The 22,022-nt window shown below is 46.2% G+C and overlaps 1 protein-coding gene across 2 annotated transcripts in view; it reads left to right on the top strand.

Moving 5' to 3' along the window:
• The window catches only part of LOC116906564 (tubulin-specific chaperone cofactor E-like protein), a 143,779-nt gene that overhangs the window by 109,564 nt on the left and 12,193 nt on the right, over positions 1 to 22,022 (top strand). Inside the window, exons 18-22 of one of the 2 annotated variants that reach the window (XM_032909277.1) lie at positions 4,178 to 4,739; positions 11,653 to 11,852; positions 15,832 to 16,215; positions 18,172 to 18,458; positions 19,970 to 20,250. In XM_032909277.1, coding sequence (XP_032765168.1) covers positions 4,178 to 4,739; positions 11,653 to 11,852; positions 15,832 to 16,215; positions 18,172 to 18,458; positions 19,970 to 20,250 — 1,714 coding nt within the window. Of the gene's footprint in view, positions 1 to 4,177; positions 4,740 to 11,652; positions 11,853 to 15,831; positions 16,216 to 18,171; positions 18,459 to 19,954; positions 20,251 to 22,022 lie in introns of both variants that reach the window. The other variant, XM_032909278.1, reaches the window with a different exon arrangement.

Below are 22,022 nucleotides of genomic sequence, written 5' to 3'. Positions count from 1 at the left end.
CAGGGAAGCATCGGGGCAGGCCTGGAGAGAAGGCAGGGTGTGGGTGTGAGGTTGAAGCCTGCAGGAGGAAATCGGAGTGAGTTGTTTAAAGCAACCATCACGAAGTGCCAACTCGTGATCTCATTTCCAGCAAAGGCAGACTGCCACCACAGCTTTCACATCCACAGGCCAAACCAACGCCATAAGTCGTGTGTATGTTTGTATCTGTTCTGTATGTATACAATATTTTCATTCTTTCCTCAACTGTGTGGTGTGGCATTGTTAACACAGCATTTACATCATGCTATCACAAGTTACTTGAGGGTGGTCATGCAGGTCTGTTCATTTCTTTGATATTGCCACAAAATATCATCTCCACAGCTAATACCTGAGTTACACACAAACATAGACACATATACACAGACACACATACATATACACGTATACATTCATACACACACATACACCTATGACAAATACACATACATACACCCTCACACACATGCATATATACACACATACATATACATATATAAATACATGACATATATACACACATGTACACATACAGACATCCTCACAAACATACACAATACATACAACCACACATGTACACATACACACACACATTTGCACAAGCAAGCAACAACAACCAAAACACTTAAAACGCTTTATGTAAATCCATGATGTGTTGGGCACTGTTCATAGCTCTTCTGGGGCACATGTGGCTGAGTGTGGCTAATAGACAATGTGTGACGCTTCTGTGGAAGTAGAATATCGGGATTTTACAGGAAGGGTCTGAAATACGCTGGGAGTTGGTATCGTCAGGGGTGATAGATCCACTTGCCTTTGGACTTGGAGGTACTTAAGTGTGTACTCTTGCCCACAATCACCTCTGTGTTGTCTCCTCACCCCTAACGTACCCTTACCTCCCTCCATCAATCCTTTTACAACATCAAACTCCTGCTTCCCTTCTGAACCCCTCTCCCTGGGTCTCCATTTCTCTACTCCTTATTCTCAGAGAGAATCAGTCAGGACAGTGGGCTATGACAGAGGGAGCACTCAAGAGGCAACAGAGATGGGGAGACCTGAGCTGGTCAGAGTCGGGGGACTTGCTTTCTTTCAAGGTTCTCTTTGTCAGTGACATGTGCAAGGTTTAATCCCATTACTCTGCCTCGCTGGGGTGGTGTCTCCTGTGCGATATCACATAGTAAAGAGCCCAGATCGAGAGAAAGGCGAGCTGCACTTGTCAGCCAAGACTGAGCCTTTAGGGTGAGCCTGACCTCCTGTGAACTCTATTTCCCTGGTGACCTGCTGGGCTGTCATCTGTTTGCATATGGCCCACCTTTAGGGCTCCTGTTGGGGAAAAAAAGGGCTGTGTCCCACCTTCTCTTTCTCCTGCTTCCATTCTTAAATTCTGCTTCTTAATGACTTACCTTTCATTCTTCCCCAGTCCAGATGCAGACGTGGCTCCTTCTCATTGTCTCTATGGATGTCCCTAACCCCCGTCCGCCCCCTTCCCTTCCTCCTAACTCTTCAGCCTTAACTTGCCCTCCTACTCACAAGCATGCGTACTCTAGACCAAAGCCTACCTCTCCTCAGGCTCTCTCCCATCACTGCTCCCTTCCTAACAAATCCCCTCTGTGAGTCTTCTTCCTGGATCTCCTACGTGTTACTTTATGTGCAGTGTATTTTGTAGTCTGACTTCTGATCTCATTATTCCATTTAAATTATCCCGTCATCTTAGCCAATTCCCCTTACCCAAAGTTCGACTGCCATGGGTCAGCCTTTCTGGCACAGTCTCTTTGACCAGACACTGACAACGAGGCGTCCTTGACTGCAGTCCTTCCAGCCTTTCTGCCCTCAGATTCATCCTCCACTCCCAAGGATGCGTTTGATGATCAATCAGCCCTAAGGTGCAATCATCTTTCATTATGACTAAGATGCTCTATCTTGTCTGGGCCTTTGCTTGAAGAATGCTCTTTCTTGAAGTTCCCTTATCATCACTTGTTGCAGTAAAAATAAAAAAAATGGCGAACCAGTTCCTTCACATATCCTACCAGTCTAGCTCCCTTGTTAGTTTCGGCTCCAGCGGGACATTGGAACAAGCGCGAATTTATCTCAGATTAGTATCTCTCCCGGTGGCTCTCTGCTGGCCTCAAACTCTCTGGTTCCAGCCACCCTGTAAAATCAGGACTCTAGAAGTCCAGCAGCGGCTGGCCTATCATGGCTCCCTGCCACGGACTCTGCCCACACTCCCAGCAGAGTATAAACTCTGGTAGTTAAGGTATAAACTCCCAACTACCGGGTAAAATCAAGACTCAACAAGCTGTAACCTAACAATCAGATCTATACATTAATTCTCAGTCCACAATACATCCACACAATAAACGCACAACCAGTTGATAAGGATATAAACCGCCCACCTAGATAAGATAAATTTGCCCACAGAAATCCATCCCAGCCACCTTAGCAATTCAAGACCACCCGGATCTGGGTCATCCCTCCCCATCTCCATCTTGATTCTCCTTTTCTTCCTTTTCTCTCCTGCCTTACAGAAGCTTTGTCCCGCCTTATTTTTGTTTTCTGTCCAATCATGGCCTTGGCCTAACTTGTCTGCCTTCACCTGCGTAAAGGCAGCACCCTACAGTCACTCTCATCCCCCTTTGTCTCACCTACTGTGCATCCTTTAAGACTCCATGTGAGTATTGTCATCTGTGGATCCGACTGATTCTGTCCCTAGGCTGAGTCTGAGGAATCTCTGAACCTACGTCACTGCTTTTATCAATGATCCCGTTAAAGGATCTGTTCAAGTCCTTGCCTTGTTATATGCAGGAGGAAAGGGCCCTTCCCGGGCCCCGGCCTATCACTATGCTTGGGACACAGTACCACCACACTAACGTCTGTGGGATGAGTGGATTCTGCCGAGGCAAATATGCATAGAAGGAGAGAGAGATGAGCTGAGTGTTGAGGAGAGAGACTTGACCTAGAGAAACAGCATGAATGGAGGATGCCCTTTGGTATCTTGTGGAAGGTTCCCTAGAAGCAAGCCCCAAGATGGGGCTTCTTAAGGAAGCCAGGGAAAGCCTAGGGGAAGAGATAAAGACTGGCTTTAGATACTCGGATGCTGGATACTCTGAACATGCCTACATGGAGCTGGTCACCAAATGGGGGTCATTCATCAGCCAGAGGTTTCCCTTGGGTGGACCAAGGTCATCTGAGCAATCACTGTACCACAGCCACAGTGACTGGGGACGAGGGTCCTTGTTGGGACACAGAAAACACCTTCCATAGTTAATCATAGGAGACAATGGGACTAGGATGGTGTGCTTGGTTCATTTCGGAAACTAAACTGTGGGGCACTTAGGAAGTCCTGAGGAGACGGGAGACACAATGGTTCCTGCCTTTTGGTCACTTATAATCTTGCAGGTGAGACAAAAGCAGCTATAACGGGTTGTCACTCGAGGCAGGCTGTGGTGCACACTTGGCGATGTGCACATGTTGGATCTTGGCCCAAAGTAGAGAAGAATATAAGGGAATCATAGGTGTGGCATGCTGTGCTTGTCCAGGCAAGGAAGGGGTGCCACTGACCATGGACTCAGAAAATCTTGCTTTATTGGAGAGGTAACATGGGAGCACAGCCTGAGGATGTGAGAGATGCTGATGAGTGGTGAGAGGCCTGCCAGGCAGAGGAACCAACAGAGTGGAGTCATCCTCCAAAAAAACAAAAAAACAAAAAAACAAAAACAAAAAACCCAACCAACCAACCAAACAAACAAACAAACAAAAAACCCAAATGGAATAAAGTTGGAGAATGCCTAAAATAAATCCACAGTAGAGCTAGAAATAGAAACACAGGAGTTCTAGATTTTGGTATTTTATTCTCAACGTTAATTGAATTTTTATTATCTTCCCATTACCTTAGAGAAAACAATTTGAACTCCTGAGGGAAAATAATGCTGTATAAACCGAAGGCACTGAAATAAATAGGCATATTAGTGTACAAAGGATAGTCATTTAAGTCTGTTCAAATCCTAATAACATGAGCTGACTGGCACAAACAGTGTCACACAAAAAGCTCATGTCCTACCTGGGCAAGCTCTGGGTGGGATGTGCCCTTCAGCAGACTAATGACTAGGAGGACTGAGCCATGTTTAGGCCAATTGGGCTTTTCTGTTCTTCTCTTTGTCTCTTGCAGGTCAACAATGAACGGTTGTACCTGCCCCTGAAGTTAGGACAAGGGAAGATCAACATCTTTTCCTTCGGTTTTCATGTGGTTGTGGAGACGGACTTTGGCCTGAAGGTTGTGTATGACTGGAAAACTTTCCTGTCTATCACCGTCCCCCGGAGCATGCAGAACAGCACTTACGGCCTTTGTGGGCGCTACAATGGTAACCCTGGTGATGACCTGGAGATGCCCATGGGCTTGCTCGCACTGAGTATCAATGAGTTTGGCCAGAGCTGGGTGAAGAGGGATACCTTCTGCCAGGTGGGCTGTGGGGACCGCTGCCCATCGTGTGCCAAAGTTGAAGGTTTCTCCAAAGTACAGCAGCTGTGCAGCCTGATCCCCAACCAGAACGCTGGGTTTGCCAAGTGTCACAGCAAAGTCAACCCTACCTTCTTCTACAAAAACTGCCTCTTTGACTCCTGTATCGATGGGGGTGCGGTGCAGACAGCCTGCAGCTGGCTACAGAACTATGCCAGCACTTGCCAGACACAAGGAGTTGCAGTGACCGGCTGGAGGAACTACACTTCGTGCTGTGAGTCCTATCTCTCTTTCTTCCTCCTCCTTGTTTCTGATTGGTGTGTGGGAGGCTGGTCCTCCAACTCCATAGATGTGAGGGCAATTGGGAAGACAGACTTCAGGATATGCACTCTGGAACTCAGCCCCGCTACCCGAAACAGAAGGTGTAACCTCTACGGTCTCCTTTCTTTATTTGTAGAGAGGGCTCGACACCACGGATTTGATGGGTTACCCTGGAGGATGGAATGAGGCCACTTATCTGAAGCACGGAATATCACGTGCTGCCTTTGAATTCCGAATACACAATAAAACCCTTCCCAGAGACTCACGGGAAGAGTCAGTGGTTCTCAACCTTCCTAATGCTGTAACCCTTTAATATGATTCCTCCTGTTGTGGTGACCCCCACCCATAAAATTCTTTTCATTGCTTATTCATAACTGTAATTTTGTTACTGTTGTGAATTGTAATGGAAATATCTGATATTCAGGATATGTAATATGTGAACCCTGAGAAAGGGTCATTTAATCCACAGAGGGGTCACAACTCACAGGTAGAGAAACATTGCTCTTGAACCCCATGGGTCTATGATCTTATATATATATAAAATGTATGTATATAAATAATATTATATATAAATATTTATAATATAAGATATTTATATAATTTATATATTATAAATTCTAACATTACATATTCATATAATTTAAATATATATATAAATATATTAGTCTTTGTGCCTGTAGAACATGGCGGAATATTAAAAGCTTTAGAAAGGAGAGTTCAGTTCGTGGATTCAAGCCTCACCTTGGTGATTAAGGATCAATGAACTACCTCACTTCCCCTTCCTGGTTCTCAGCTTCTTCTCTGAAGAGCAGCCACAATGCTGCTTGAACCATTTATGCGCAGAAACACTGGAAGGGTCAGATTAGATCATTGGAATCCTGGCACACAATGCATCGTAGGTGGTGGCATTACATTAATGACTTGCTGTGATTAAACCCACTGCTAAAACACCCTATCAGCATTATTCCATTCCTTCTTTACAGTAACCCTACTAGACAAGGGAAAGTGAAATGTAAGGGAATTAAGTATCTTGACTGAGCTTTAACAATCTCAATGGCAAGGGCAGGGTTTGACTCTTACGCCAACACCCATGCCCCACACTAGTGGACCACAGGAGAGTTAGCTAGAGTGTGCGGCGGCATTCGCATGTGTACATCGGAAAAACTGGTGGTGAAATAAATCACCGTGAGTCTTTAGTTAACCTGCCAGGGCCTATTTTCCTACCCCAGTCTCATTAACTATAGCACGTTTCTTTGTATAAAAGGTCTGATTATACAGAATGGCTACAAATTAATGCCGGGTGCTCAGAGCTTTAAATAAGGGGGCAGCAGGCCCCACGAAGAACAAGCTCTCATTTTCATCCTGGAAAGGGGGAGGTTTGGGTGCAGAGCTGTTGTGCCTTAATGATCAGTTGGTCTGCATTCCACCCACAGCCATTGGATTCAAGGAAACTGGGGTGGGCAGAGGAGGGAGGGAAGAGTCCAAGACTATATCATACAAGTTCAGTTCTTGAGTAAGGAAGGTGGGGGACGAGATGTCCGTGGATGACAGTCTAGAACAATCTACTACCCTGTGTGAAAAGTCTGGGGCCAGAGCAATGTCCAGGTCTCCTGGGGATTTACTGGAGTCAGCACAGTGGGACTGACGTGCTTGATTTCCTCTAAATCAGAACACAGGCTCTTGGCAGAGAGACCTTAGCATGGCACAGGGTCAGAAAGTGTGTTTGGGACGGGAGCTGAGCCTGGTTCTTCTTGAGGTTTGTCACAGGGAGCTCCCTCTCCCTCTCCTCTCCCCCTCCTCTCCCTCCTCCCCCCCCTCCCTCCTCTCCCTCCCCTCCCTCTCCCTCCTCCCACCTCCCCCCCCACCTTGCTTATTGGCTCCAATGCTCTGGGATGGCTGAAATGGGGTGGGCAGGGGTATTGGGGGACAGACAGGTATAATGTATGCCCAACGCCATCATGTCTAGCTGTGACAAACAAGGGACTTAAAGGAGCTGACAGCAACAAGAACTCTCCCCCAACTAATGGGCCTCAGCTTTTGTCACTCATGAGAAGAAAAACAGAATTGAGTTAGGGAGCCCTATGACTGCCGCCCACCCCCATCTAAGGACAAAGTTACTCTGTGATGGCTCTTGACCACAATACACACAAGCATTCTTCACTCTCCAGCTCTCAGAGCCTGGAGAACTTAGATAAATTCATTTCTTCCTGTCCTTCATGCCAGTAATCTGGTCCTCTTTCTTCTTCGGAGTTCTTTCAAAGCACTGGTTGTGTCCTGTGCACATTGGTTAACCTAGCCATGGAGACTTCTGTGGCATTGAGACTCAAGTCTACTTGCCTCCACCTCAGCCTGGGATTCTAGCCCTGCCGTAGACCAGCTGCTCCCAGCTTCCCCAAGGCTGACACATTACAGGTGACTGAGAATGGTTCCCAGTGCAGCGTGGCTTAGATTTTTCCTTTTCAGCATTTTGAGACCGGGACAGAGACCTGAAAGACAGGGTAGGAAGGATGGTGGTGGTTGCGAATGACCAAGAAGAAGCTAACGGAAGAGACCAAGAATGTGCTCTGAGGATGGCATGTGGGCGGGGCAGGGGACAAGGCGTGGCTGTGGGTGGCTTAGCCTTCCCATTTGAGACATTCAAAAGAAAGCCAGGCCTGATGAGGACGTCCTGTGTATTTTAGGTAACTTTGACCTCTGGGCAGTTGTGGCCACCACTCCTCTAAAAGTTAACCCAGTTCATTTTTCACGTGTTGGGTATAAGATGGGGGAAATTGCTTATTCAACATGTGCTTTATTGGTAACAAGGTAGAATGCCAATTTTTCTCAACAATATTGGCTGTTCTTATCAATGGCATAATTTATTACTCAATTACCTTATTTGTAAACGCACCAAAAAGCTCTCTACCCACTTTGAACAAATGGCCTTGGAGGGAAAACGAGAGATAAATTGTCTTAATTACTAACCCTGCCTAAATTCCCATCGGGCGAGACTGTTGTGCTAATTTTAGTTGCTCATGAGGGACTTGGAGCAGGAGATGTTGAGAACATGGTAAAAGGCCCAAATCGTGGCTAGATGCTCCATAGCTCTTGCCCTTTGCTTGGCAAAGGATGTAGCATGTGGATTTGTGGACCCCCTCTTGACAGAGAACTGAGAACAGTGCCCATAAGAGGACAATTTGGGGAAGTGTGTAGAGAGAGAATTGTCCTACTGGGCATCAAGAACTGCTGTCTCTCTGACCCATCTCCAAACGTTTGGCGGATGATCAATCAAAATTGATTAGCATCATTGTTTTGGATTTCCCGTCTATGTGATTTTAGTAACTAAGGATTTGTTTTACTTATTTTCCTATAAGTCTAACAAATTCCTGTTGATTTTTTTTTTTAAAAATGAATTGCTACAACAACTACTCCTACCAATCTGCGATACCATCAAAACCATGGAAGTCCCAAGTATTTTGTCACTCATGGAAGGGAAAGGGAGGGGAGGGGAGGGGAAAGGAAGTTAGGGGAGGGGAGAGGATGTAAGGGGAGGGGAAGGATAAGGAGAGAAGGGAGGAGAGGGGTAGGTAGGTTAGGGGAGGGGATGGGGGAGGAGGAGAAGAAAGGGAGGGATGAATTAGCAGCTTCAAACTATCTCATTATGGAAGCTTACAAACTTCTCATGGGAAGAGAGCTGCAGCATCACCCCCTCTTTATAGGGGAAAACATGAGTTCAGAGAGCATAAGGAGCCTATGCAAGGTGACCCTGCCAGTTAATGACAGAGCCAGGCTTCATAGCCAGGTCAGTCTGACTCTAGAGGGCTTGTCCATTCCACTCCATTGCTTTTCAGGGGTTCTGTGTGCCCTGCAGTGCACATAGGCACGGTTTTAAATAAGTCTCCTGGCCTCGACAAAAGCAATGCTCTTGACCACAATACACTCAAGCAGTCATCACTCTCCAGCCTCTGAGGCTGGAGAATTTAGAGGGTGAGAGAAGTAATAAATCAGTATTTAAAATGGGAAATTTTAAAATATTGACCACCGGGTATCTATTGGTCACCTACCATGTTGTCAGTGTTGTTTGGATGCCAGAGAAGAATCCAAAGTCTTAAATACAGAGAAAGAGAAATGAGTGTCTTCTCAGATATGAAAATGACGATGTTTTACTATTAATGCTCTATATTAATAGTATTAATTAACTAATACTCAGTATTAATAGCCTTGCGGGAGCAAGTTAGCTAGCACAAGTTAACAAGAACATCACACAATGATGGGAGGGCACATACTGAAATCTGAGCATGTCAGCAAAAGCTTGACCATCTAACCCGGTGGTTCTTGCCCTCTGGGTCACGACCCCCTGGGGTCACATATTAGATGCTCTGCCTATCAGACACTGACACTGTGATTCATCGCAGCAGCAAAATTACAGTCATAAAGTTGCAACAAAATAATTTTATGGTTTTTGTGGTCACCACAATGTGAGGAACTGTATTAAAGGGTTGCAGCGTTAGGAAGGTTGAGAACCGCAGATCCTGACCATTAGAAATCAGTTTGTAGTCAACCTGGTTTCGAATAACTTGAGGAAAAGGAAGATCCATGTAATGAATAGTGGAGAGATGTTAGGAAAGTTCTCTGGGGAAAAGGTAAGAGTTTAGTCTTTTCTTCATTTCAGGTGCAAAATAAAATCCAGACTGAATAAAGATTAAACATTTAAAAATTGAATTACAGAAGTACTAGTATAAAACAAAGGAGTTTGCCTCCCCCGCCCCCACCATCACACATCATAGCTATTAAGGAAAGCTAGATAAATTTGACCTCATAAGTTTGACCTCATAAAATTTTTACATCTCTACAGTGCAAAAACTCTACATGGCAAAAACATAATTTTTAAAAAAATACAAATTTTCAAAAGAAGAAGCAAAGTCAGAGACAAACAATGAATATTTTATGATACATGTGACACACAAAAAGCGCGTCTTTAATTTAAAAAGAGCACTTGCAGTCTAGTAAGAAGAAACTCCAACAACACAGGGTGTAGCAGATGAGAAAAGTCAGTGCGCAGGGGACATAAAAATGACTATAAACAAATTCGGTGGTAGCCAGGCTCAGAGGAATGCAAACCAAGTACACACACAGCAGAGAGGGGGGGGGTTCTCTTTTACTTTCCACGTTTCCAGAAATCTCGGGCTGTCACCGTCGAAACCTCAGGAAGCCAAATCATTTTTGTTCCTTGGCATAGCCTCCTCTCTTACAGGGCAGCTCAGTGGGATCTACCAAAGACCTGGGGTCTGGAAGCTTAGCTCAGTGGCAGGGTGAGGCCTTGGGCTGGAGCTCCAGCACTGCAGTAATAGTAGTGTTGGTAGATGATGATGATGATGATGATGATGATGGTGATGATGATGATGATGATGATGATGGTGGGTGGTGGTGATGGTGATGATGGTGGTGATGATGATGGTGATGATGGTGGTGGTGGTGGTGGTGGTGGTGTGTGTGTGTGTGTGTGTGTGTGTGTGTGTATCTATTCTTTAGATTAAAAATTCCACTTCTAGGAAGTTATTCTACAGCCTAACTAATGAGGAAAAAAATACATACCATGAGAGTCATACAAAAGACACACACCACGAAGTGGTGTAAAGACAAGAGTTCAAGACTGAATGGGTGAAATATTGTCAGGAAAAAGCATGGGAAGGTTTGGCAAGGTATGGCATGGTTTATAGATGATGCTAACATCCATGTGAAAGACCAGAGCTGTGGATCACACACACACACACACACACACACACACACACACACACATACACACACACACACACACACACGTCTATGTGTGTAGACAATTTGTGCAAGAATCCACTGGAATTTGTTAGATATCACAGGCCATGTGTATTTTCTATGACCTGAGGGCTTTATCTTTTGAACTATACTTTAAAAATATATATATATATATATATATATATATATATATATATATATATAAAAACCCAAACCCTCCATGTAGTGTAGAGACATCCCCACATGCATGGTTGCTGTGCATTTAGCATGCATTGACTAAGAGAGCAGCTGATATAAAACTCTCAAGCAAGACTTGTGTTAATGGTGGGTTAATACTTACTGAACGCTTCGGGCGCAGAGCTCTCCTAAGCACGCAAATCCCTGTGCTGTTGGTATCCGCATTATGTATACAAAGAAGTTGAGACTCGGCCCCTAAATACCCTGCCTGCATTTCATACCAGAGCTCAGCACTATTGACCAGTGCGTTACCTGCCTTCCCTAGACACAGTTTCAGATGCATCTCAGGACATAGAACACACTGATTCTGGTCAAGCTGCTCCTGTGCACACACAGGCACACACGAGTACACATTTTCAGAGATCACGTGGCTCAGGGCTCTCTTGCCAATAAACTGCTGGTTTAGACTAAAGGATCTGTGGAGGTTGGGAGGGGAGGGTGAGTGGCATTCGGTAATAGAGGGAGGGCACTATCTCATGATTCTCCAAGTGTGATGGAGGGAGAGAACCGGGAGTTTGGGTAAGCAAGGTGAGAAGAAGGGTATTGATGTGAATGAAGCCTGAGAGGCTGGGCTGGCGTGCAGGCCTTGTCTAGCCTAAGTTTGGATTCCTCTTGGCCAGTGAGTAGCAGAAGCCAGCACTAAAGCAAGGACAGATTATGTGAGGAGACTCCAGCCCCTTCCGTCTGCACATACCGGTCTGTCCTTTAAGCAAAAAGGAGTCAGGCAGAGGCTTTTCATAAGCAAAGAGCATGGGTGAGGGAAAGTGGCCAGCCTCACACCTCTTCCCTCACCCCACGCCCTTGACCTCCCTGAGCAAGGCTGTGAGAAAGCCATTTACAGCTCCTTGTGACTTGAGTTGTCCCTTCTGTTCCAGCGGTCACCTGCCCCCCCAACAGCCACTACGAGAGTTGCGTGAGCGTCTGCCAGCCTCGCTGTGCTGCCATCCGCCTGAAGAGTGACTGCAATCACTACTGCGTAGAGGGCTGCCAGTGCGACGCGGGCTACGTCCTCAACGGCAAGAGCTGCATCTTGCCCCACAACTGCGGCTGCTACTCGGATGGCAAATACTACGAGGTGGGTACAGAAGGCGGCTGGCCTCTTCCTCCACACCAGACTGGGTTCTTTCTCTCCAAGGCCAAGGGGGCAGCCAGAACTGCCCGGGTCTCCTGCTCTGTGATGATGAATGTGCGGTACGTGAGCTGAAGCTGAGAAGGGAAGTAATGTTGTGAAGATTTGGGATCTCAGCCAGACCTCAGGCTCCTGCCTCCTCTACACTGAGCCAGGCCTCCTCCTCTCACTCCTTTCTCTGGGCCCTTCTTTGGACTGCCTCCCTGTAAATCTTGGTCAGAAAGCTTCTGATGGGACTCTAGTTTGGAAATACAGTGGCTGTGAATCTGACATTTGTGGCTGTCTCCGTTAAGGATGTTTTTAAGCAGGAAATATGGGGTGGAAGGCTGGGAGGAGTGGCCTTCCCTCTCCGGCTATTGAAGCTCCCACACATGTGCCATTCATCATTCTGATATCATTCCTAGAAAGGCCGGGACTGCTAACCCCCGGGCTTCATCCTACCCTTTGTTTCTCTGGGTGGGGGTGGGGTGCTGATGAGGAGGGCCCTCCCCCACATTCCCCAAGAAAACATATCGACCTGCTAAATCATTTTGCTGTTTAAATTTAGGGAAGAGGCAGTGCTAGGGATAGAACCCAGGTTCTGGAACACCCTAGGAGAGTGTCCTACCATGGAGACATGTCACTAAGCCTGTAACATTTAATGTATCTTAACACCAAATTAAGGGAAAAAACCTTGATGAGAAGGTCCTCATCTAGTCATTGTGCCTCAAGCCCAATCTTCCCTTAAATGCGAGTGAGTAAACTATTAACCCCCCGAACACCAGGCCTTGGCTGTGTGGAAGCCACTCTTGTGTGTGGCATTGTGGAGGAGGCTGAGGAAGTGTCTTTCCTGACTTCGGGGACATAAAAACACCTATTCAGGGAGAAAGGAAAATTGCTCTTTAAAGAAGGGAACAATTACAAAATAACATATCAACAAGTGAAAAAGATGCCCTGCCAAGCAGATCAATTTTAAATGAAGGTGAGAGCGTTTGCCAGAAATCTAATTGAAGTGTCTGGAGTGGAACTCAACTAGGCAAAAATAAATAATGTCTCCTTTCTGTAAACATGCACTGACTCATTTGAGATTGACTGAGCTGCCTTTATTGGGGGAATAAATAAAAGAATAGAAACGCAGACATTTGCTCCATTTCGTTTTCATTGGAAAAGACATTTGGGGCTTATATCAGAGCGGGAGAACAGTAGAACTAACAAGAGGGCTTCTCCGAATGGCCAGGGCCCACGTTAACTCTTAGCGAGACCATTCGAAAGGAAGAGGCAAATACTCGAGGAAGAAAAGTCGTTTCCGTCCTCTCCTCATCTGGGAGCCATTGTAACTTGGCTCCAGATTCAAAGAGCACACTTTTAAACTCTGCCCCTCGCCGTGTGTCTCTCAGCTGTGTCCTGTAGTCCTCCACAGGGATCCTTGGTGTCAGTGTGGCTGGAAGGAACAGGACTTGAGCTCGGCCCTAGCTCTCTCACTGTTGGAGTGGAACCGACTGTCACTTCTCTGACCTTCTGCTTCCCTGTGAGTGAAATCTGGCTGGGAGCTCTCCTCAGTGGGGCTCATCTGGATGCCCCATTCACTTGCCCAGCCTGGTACCTGGCACCCAATCCTTCAAGATTAGTGGTTCCTGTTGTCTCTTATTCTCTTGAGAGACATTTTGTTAAAAATAAAAATTCAGGCATTTTAATGAAATGGTACATAAAGGGCGCATATCAAAACGCTTGGAATCCCCCAGAAAGGCTCAGGACAAACATCGGGTTATTTTTTTCCCCTTGGCAGCCATCAGCATTATTATCTGGTTTCCATCGGAAAGTCAGTGGGTTTTGACAACAGCTTCTATCCCGGAAGTGGCAAAGTCACAGAACAAATAATCGGCATCCATTTGCCTCAATTCAAACAAGCTCTGAGGCTTTGTTTATACATCAGATTTCCTCGGAAATAAAGAGAGAGCGCATCCAGTCATTAGCATGTAGGGTAATCACCCAGCTGCCATGTCTAATTAAGGTAAAGAAAGCAACATGGGGCCTGACGCTTCCCTTGGAGGCTGGCTTCACAATCAAGTTCTTGTGTGAATGGGTTTTTTTACCCCGATCAAATCCGCAAACATCGGGTTATTTTTTCCCCCTTTCCACCGATGTAATGTCTGTGTTCTTATCAAACAGAGGCCAGGCTAACCACTCAATTACTGTATAAATCTGATAAGAGAAATGAAGTCAGTTTGTGAGGCTGCTGGGACCCCGGAGTATGTTACAGATGTAGAAGGAGCAAGGACCTGGCTTCTAATGTCTTCACTCGAAAGACGAATGACACCCTGCTCAGAAGAGCGTGCCCTCTGTTCACCCTTGAGTCTGACTCACAATCAGTCAACACAAGGGTTGTGTGGTTAAACAGAAAACAGTGGCCAGACAGAATCATAGGCCCCTCTATGTATCTTAAAACATCTTTTCTGGATAGGACTTTCCAGTAAATTGATATAACTTACACATCTCTAATCAAAAAATCTGACGTACAGCATGCTGCAGAATACAGTCCTTCGAGCACTGACCCGACGCTTGCTATAAGTCAAAAGAAACTTCACACCATGAAACCTTGACACAAGATGTGTAAAATATTGCATTAAGTTCTCAGGCTGAGTGTAGAATGGATATATGAGTCATAAATGAATTTCATGTTTGGACCTGGGTCCTATTCCCAAGATATCTCATCACGTATGTGCAATTATTCCTAAGTCGAAAAAACTCCTTCATCGAAACTTGGCACTTAGGACAAGTGATGCTCACCCTGAAGGCATGGGGTAGCTGCATCTCTTGCTGTCTACTTACTGTGGTCCTCACACATGGACGGCTGCGAGCGTTTCTCAGTGGTCCCAGTGTACAGCAAGTGCAAGATTAAGAATATAAGCTCTACCGAGTAGCACTGTGTCTGTACATTGGTGCCCATCTCGGGAAGAACAGAAAATAATGGTTGCTTCCTGTTAAGGAGACACTGTACTAAAGGCATTTCAACAGGTTTGTCTCGTCTTCTGAAGAAGACAGAGAGCTGGGACTGACTGATGAGAGGCCTGACCCCAGAGCTTTCTTTTATGACAATAGCTAGACACATCACCTTTAACACACGCACACACAGGCACACACACACACACACACACACACACACACACACACACACAGAGGGGGGAGGGAAAGAAGGAGAGAGACAAAGACAGAGAGAGACATAGACAGAGAGAGACACACACACAGAGACAGAGACAGAGAGACAGAGAGAGACAGACACACACACATGCAAACACAGAGAGAGGGGGGAGGGAGAGAGGCAGAGAGACAGAGACAGAGAGAGACACAAAGAGAGACAGACACACACACACACACACACACAGAGAGAGAGAGAGAGAGAGAGAGAGAGAGAGAGAGAGAGAGAGAGAGACTTGCAATAGAAGTAAATCAGAAGTGATGGAAGTGCTTGGAAGGGCGATTATTGGGAAATGAATGATTGACCATGCTAGTTGATGATCAGTTTCTTTCGACTGGTTGAGATTTAAAGCACTGGCCTCTCATTCCCAAGTGAATTTAAATTTCATCCTAAAGTGGTGCCTATGTTTTTAGAAGCCTGATTCTCAGGCTTAAGAAAATCTACAACGTATTTTTCTTCTTCACCCAGTCCCAATAGCTAGCCGCACATTCAGGTAGGCTCTGATTAGTTCAGCAACCCCAGCCATAAAGATTTCAGAGTCCTTGATTGAGACCAATAAAGTCTAGATTGCGTATTATTTGGCCTCCGAATTGCATCAATGGGATGGGTGTTTGAACGAAGGCAGCCTCCCTCTGCTCTCTGGTGCTAACCCCAGCCCCATTAAAGGGAGGCTAGGCTGAGTTTGGGGGTCTCCAACCTTGACTGCAGTCTGAGTTCACAGTTTAATTCCGAACGACACCTCTCTTGCAGCCCAAGCAGCTATTCTGGAACGGGGACTGCACACGGCGCTGCCGCTGTTTCCGACGCAACCTGATCCAGTGCGACCCACGCCAATGCAAGTCAGATGAAGAGTGCGCCCTGCGCAGTGGGGTGCGCGGCTGCTTCAGCACCAAGACCTCCTACTGCCTGGCGGCAGGGGGCGGTGTCTTCCGCACGTTTGATGGCGCCTTCCTGCGCTTCCCTGCCAACTGCGCCTTCGTGCTCTCTACCATCTGCCAGAAACTGCCAGACATCTCCTTCCAGCTCATCATCAACTTCGACAAGTGGTCCTCACCCAACCTCACTATCATCTCACCGGTCTATTTCTACATTAATGAAGAGCAGATTCTCATCAATGACCGGAACACTGTCAAGGTGGCAACCAGGTTTTGATTCTTACAGAATGAGCCAAGGGAAGCCGGGGTGTGGTAGCTGGCTGTTCCTTGTCGCTTATCCCAAATATTCCAATTGTAGAATAACAAGGGGTGGCTCCAAGTGTCCTTGCGTCAGAGAACTGAAGCATGAAGCTCCTGTGGGTGTCAGAGTGGGCCACCTGCCTCTGTCACTGATGCTCCTGAAGGCAGGAAACTTAGCGTCTCAGGCTGTAATGACATCAGGGTAGCAATCGCGCTCCAGGAGATAAAATGGTAGATAAGTCAGCTTTTGCTCTGGATTAATTTCTGAAAGGCATCTCATTAGCTTTTAAGAGCCTTTGCAATTATTCTTGGCATTGCCTACGTATTCCAAGATCAACCCTTATTTCTGCCATGCTTTCTCTAAAAATGAGGAGGTAAGCGCTTGCCTGTGAAAGCAAGGACCCAAATAAAGCCCAGTGGAGCAAATGCCTCTCCACGATGACGTTCCAACCGAAAGGAAATGTTGAATTTGTCTTAGATTGATTCTTCCTCAGGGCCATTGAGCCTCAGTCAGTTATAGCAGACCAATCAGGTTGACCCAAAAAATGGAGCCAGGCTCCCTCATAGTGAGCTCCGGTAAGAGGTGGAATGTGAGGAGGGGAGAGCCACACTGACACGTTCTGGAACACAGTCCCTCTTTTCTGCCTTCCACCACCAGCTCAGCTAAATCCAGCACTCAATGCACCTTTATTTAAAGAGTCATCAAATAGCTTAGTATACAGTGCCAGGCAGGAGACTTGCTTTTTTTTGCAGGCTTAAAAGAAAGAATCGCGGTTTTACTCCTGGCTTATAGCTTCCAGGAAAGCTGCGTCTGTTTTCAACACTCTGATTCCTTTTGCAAATTGGCCTGCACGGACCCAGCCACACTGGCTAAGAATACAAGAGCAGGCGAAAGTGACCATCAGGAGAGCCAGACAGATATCACTGCCGAATAATACCCCAAGTTCGCCAAAAAGCAAAGAGATTTTTTTGCCATTTTTTTTTTGTAATGGAACAGCGATACTAATAACCAGAGGGGGGAAATCCAATTTATTTTGTAAGTACAGGAAAAGCATGTTATATCCTGTCCCAAGGGCTAAAAAAATGTTATAAAAAGCAGGGAAATGACAAATGCAGAAAATATTGTGTTTATAAGACGTCTGGGAAGGCTTCAGGTTTATACATTATAAACGAGGAAACCATAAACACTGTAGCAATCCCCAGGTCCATGGTAACCAGGTTGGACTCCCCTTAGAACAAGATTATGATGTCATTTTCAGTAATTGGTGGATGCTGGTATAACTTTAACGCAAAACAAAAAAAATATATCTATCCACTCACGGAGGGCAATTGGATTCTAATGTTTTCGTCTCTCTTAACTCCTATGTTCCCGTAGTTTGTTTCCGGTGGGGGAAACTGCAAAGTGTATGTCCTTAAATTCTAGCGCAGAAGTTGTCAGGCTGTGGCCTGTGGCACGTGTGTGCTCTGGCGTGTGTGGAGGCCAGAGGACAGCCATAAATAAAGGCCACCAACTTTGATTTACTTATTTGATTTTGGAGATGAGGGTCTCTCGCTAGCTTGGTACTTGACGAGTAGGCTAGAATGGCTGCCCTCCAAGTCCCAGAGATTTTCAGCTTCTCTAACTCTGGAACTATAAGCGTGAGCTGCCGTGCCCGACTGTTTCTTAGGAGTAAGAGGATGTCCTCATGATTTTTGAGCAAAGCACTTTGCTGACTGAACTGCGCCCCCAACCCTTTGTAAATAAAGCTTTATTGGAAACCACTTTGATACACATGGCGGTTGATGGTCCAGCACGGGGGCTGTGTTGAATAACTGTGGTAGAGATCACGGGGCCTGCAGAATCTGGCTCTTTGCCGAAAAGATTGTCCGATCCCAGCCCTCTGCTAACCACTTCCTGTCTCTCTGGTTCCAACAGGTGAATGGCACACAAGTAAATGTTCCATTTATAACTGGCTTGGCCACCAAAATCTACAGCAGCGAGGGGTTTCTGGTGATCGACACCAGCCCTGACATCCAGATATACTACAATGGTTTCAACGTCATTAAAATCAGCATCAGTGAGAGGCTGCAGAACAAAGTGTGCGGCCTCTGTGGCAACTTCAATGGAGACATGACTGATGACTACGTGACCTTGCGGGGGAAACCCGTGGTGAGCAGTGTGGTGCTGGCCCAGAGCTGGAAGACCAATGGCATGCAGAAGAGGTGTGTGTTCAAACCACAGACTCACACAGTCCCCGCACATCCACAGGAGCTGTGAGCAGGAGCACACTTCCCTTGACCTCCACCCCACTTCCTGTCACGCGGAACTTTGAGTTTAGCCTCTGGAGGTTAGGTGCATTAGAAACCCCGGTCATCTTTCCAATGGCAGGAGCTGGGTTTAGATGATATGATTCTAAATTATCAAGTGATTCTGCTCTCAGCTACCCAGAAGAGTGTCCCTAGGGTTAGAATCGGAAGCTGTCACCAGCTGTCTACCTGAGACTTAGGAGCCTCTACTAGGAATAGGATGAAGAGTTTCAGAAGGAACTCTTCCCAGGAGGCTTTGCTGATGTAGGCAAACATTGTTGTGAATGAAGGGAACCTTGTTGAAAACATGGATTATAGAAGTGACTGCCAGCCTTTTCCCCTCTGACTAGCTCAGACAGAGCTAAGCAAGTCATTGCAAAGGATCTTGGTTTAGAATCCCTCTCAGCTGGAGAATCATGCTAGCGAGACATGTTTAGAGACATCTAGCTCTGTAGACATGTTTCTGCTTCCTGACATCCCCTTGCTTCCACCACCCCTCAATCCCTTCATTCCTTACTTGTCGGACAGCACCCAGCTATAGAAAGGAGGCTCCAGGCACCTGACCTTGCCCTAAGCAAACACTGAATAACAGATCATCTGTTAAGATCATTCTGTGAATTAGAGAGGACCCAGAGCAGGGAAGGGCCATAGAATGCTGCTAGTTATCTTTCTTTACTTGGAGAAACATTCTAAGTGGCTCACCTGCACGGAGCTCCTGTGAGTACCAAGCCAGGACTAGATCCCCTGACCCCTAATTTGGCTCTGCCTCCCTGAGCCCCACTCAGTGACTCTCAAGCAGAAAAGCTGCTCTTGGGACATTTCAGCCATTCTAGGTCTCCCACCAACAAGCAAGGTCTGAGTCTCCCAGAGGCGCTCCTGTCTCTGTTTTCCTGTTATTTTGTTTCCTCCTGCCTTTCTTCACTTTTTCCTCCTGTGAACTCTGTCAACTGCACACAGCTCTCTTGTGAATGTTTCGCTTTTGATCTCAGACCGCTAAATTGGAGCTAGCCGGAAGCTCCTGGGTTTCCTCGTGGGTCTTTAATTCCCCAAACATCACTATTGTTATTTTGGCAATATGTTGTTAATGGTTATGATGTCAATGATATCAGTGAAGTATATTGAAGGGGGAACGGCTGTTATATCAATACCTGTTGGCGTGTGGTATTTTGACTGCTAGTCCACCCTAGTATTTTATCTGCACTCTGTCTCAGTAATGAACAGTAGACATTGCTTCCCTTTTTTAAGTGGATAGAGACCACCAAAGCCTGACTTCCCTAAGGGCACGTTGCTAGTTATCATTGATATCTGCATATCGTATAAACTTCAGGGCTAGGCCAACAGGTACGGTAGATGTGGTTCCACTTCTCTGGGAGAACTCAGATGGCTGTTCGCGCTTCACTTATTCTGACCAGACCTCTCGCCCCCAGCTGCAACGAGCTACAGTTCTCACAATACGCAGCCACGTGTGACAATGTGCACATCCAGGCCATGCAGGGTGACGGTTACTGCCTGAAGCTCACCGACATGAAGGGCTTCTTTCAGCCCTGCTATGGGCTCCTGGATCCCCTCCCCTTCTACGAGTCCTGCTACCTGGACGGCTGCTACAACCACAAGAAGTTCCAGCTGTGCGGCTCCCTGGCTGCCTACGGGGAGGCCTGCCGTTCCTTCGGCATCCTTAGCACGGAGTGGATTGAGAAAGAGAATTGCTGTAAGAGAATTCTTTTATTCCTGTGGGTGCCACTGGGGTAGCATTGTCTGATGTCAGGTCCACCCTATATTTCCTTATCCATCTGCTCCATGGGGTGGGGGGAGAGAGCTGTGAGCTGTCCCTGAGATTTAAAGAGGAAGCATTTCCAGGGGAGTCTGACCCATCTGTCGCCCCTGACCAGTGACAGAATAGATGACGAGGCTCTGGCTCTGGCTCTGGCTCTGGCTCTGGCTCTGGCTCTGGCTCTGGCTCTGGCTCTGGCTCTGGCTCTGGCTCTGGCTCTGGCTCTGGCTCTGGCTCTGGCTCTGGGAAGCAACCATTTATTGACTTCGTAGAAGAACATAGTTAGCCTGGAACTCCTGACTGTCTTACTTCTCAACTCAGCCGGATTGAGCTGGCTTCACCTGGCTTCAAAGGAAGCTGCATATGGATGTCTGTAGGGTCCATACATTAAACTAGATGGTGAAGTACTATCTTCTAGTTCACTGCAGTGAGAAACTTTGGTGCATATAGTATTTCCACTATGCAATGTGTATACGTCATTTAAATAAGTGGAGTAAATCCTAATGTATACATACACATATAAGTGGGTACTGTGTGTATGTGTGCCCATACAGTATGATAGTGTGACCAACAGAACATGTGTCTGTAGCCAGATAGACACTAGCAACCCTGCATGCATCTAAGAGCCAGTGTCTGTCCAGGACCATTCCCAAAGCACACATACACACTGGTGAGTCTACAGAGTAAATATGAGTAAGTGTGGATGCACACTCAATTCAGAACCTAAACAGGATAAATGGTGCAGTTAATTATAATATACATTTGGTAATTTCAGAAACTGTTAAGAAAATTACTAATCTGTTTGGAAACCAATATTTTGCTCTACTGTGTTCATAAGAAACATATCTTAAATAATGTTAAAGTTCAGTGTTTGAACTTTTGAAATTTGTCTGGCTATATCTGTACATGCACACACGTGCGCATGCGTGTGCGCACGCACACCCACACATACACACATACACACACAAAGAAACATACACACACACACCACACACAGAAACACACACAGAAACACACACACACCACACACCCCACACACACCACACACACACATACCACACACACACACACAGAAACACACACACACCATACACACACACACACACACAAAGAAACACACACACACCATATACACACATACCACATACACACACACGCACACATACATCACATACACACACAGAAACACACACACACAGAAAAACACACACACATACACACACACAAACACACACACAGAAAAACACACACACACACAAACACAAACACACAAGCTTTTCTGTGAGAGGGTATTTATACCTTGTGTGTCGAATGAGGAATGAACCTCTACTTTTTGGGATGAGCTCTTCCTGTGGGCCTTAAACTGTTCACTGTTTCTGCTCTCTTTGACCATTGTCCATTTTATTAGCCATTGACTCCCTTTGCTGACTGCCCTCTGTGTTCTTGTTCCTGTGCCACACAAGGAACACATTGGGTGAGTAGCAAAAGGGTCTTAAAAACAGGAAGCCTGGGGCTGGAGAGATGGTTCAATGGTTAAGAGCACTGACTGTTCTTCCACAGGTCCTGAGTTCAATTTCCAGCAATCACATGGTGGCTCACAACCATTTGTAATGGGGTCTGATGCCCTCTTCTGGTGGGCCAAAGACAGTGACAGTGTACTCATATACATAAAATAAATAAATAAACAATAAATAAATAATGAATAAATA

This window comes from Rattus rattus, chromosome 8 (genome assembly GCF_011064425.1).
Source record: "Rattus rattus isolate New Zealand chromosome 8, Rrattus_CSIRO_v1, whole genome shotgun sequence".
Classification (NCBI taxonomy): Eukaryota; Metazoa; Chordata; class Mammalia; order Rodentia; family Muridae; genus Rattus; species Rattus rattus.
Note: the sequence above shows the minus strand (reverse complement) of the source record. Positions and strands in the feature narration are given on the sequence as shown.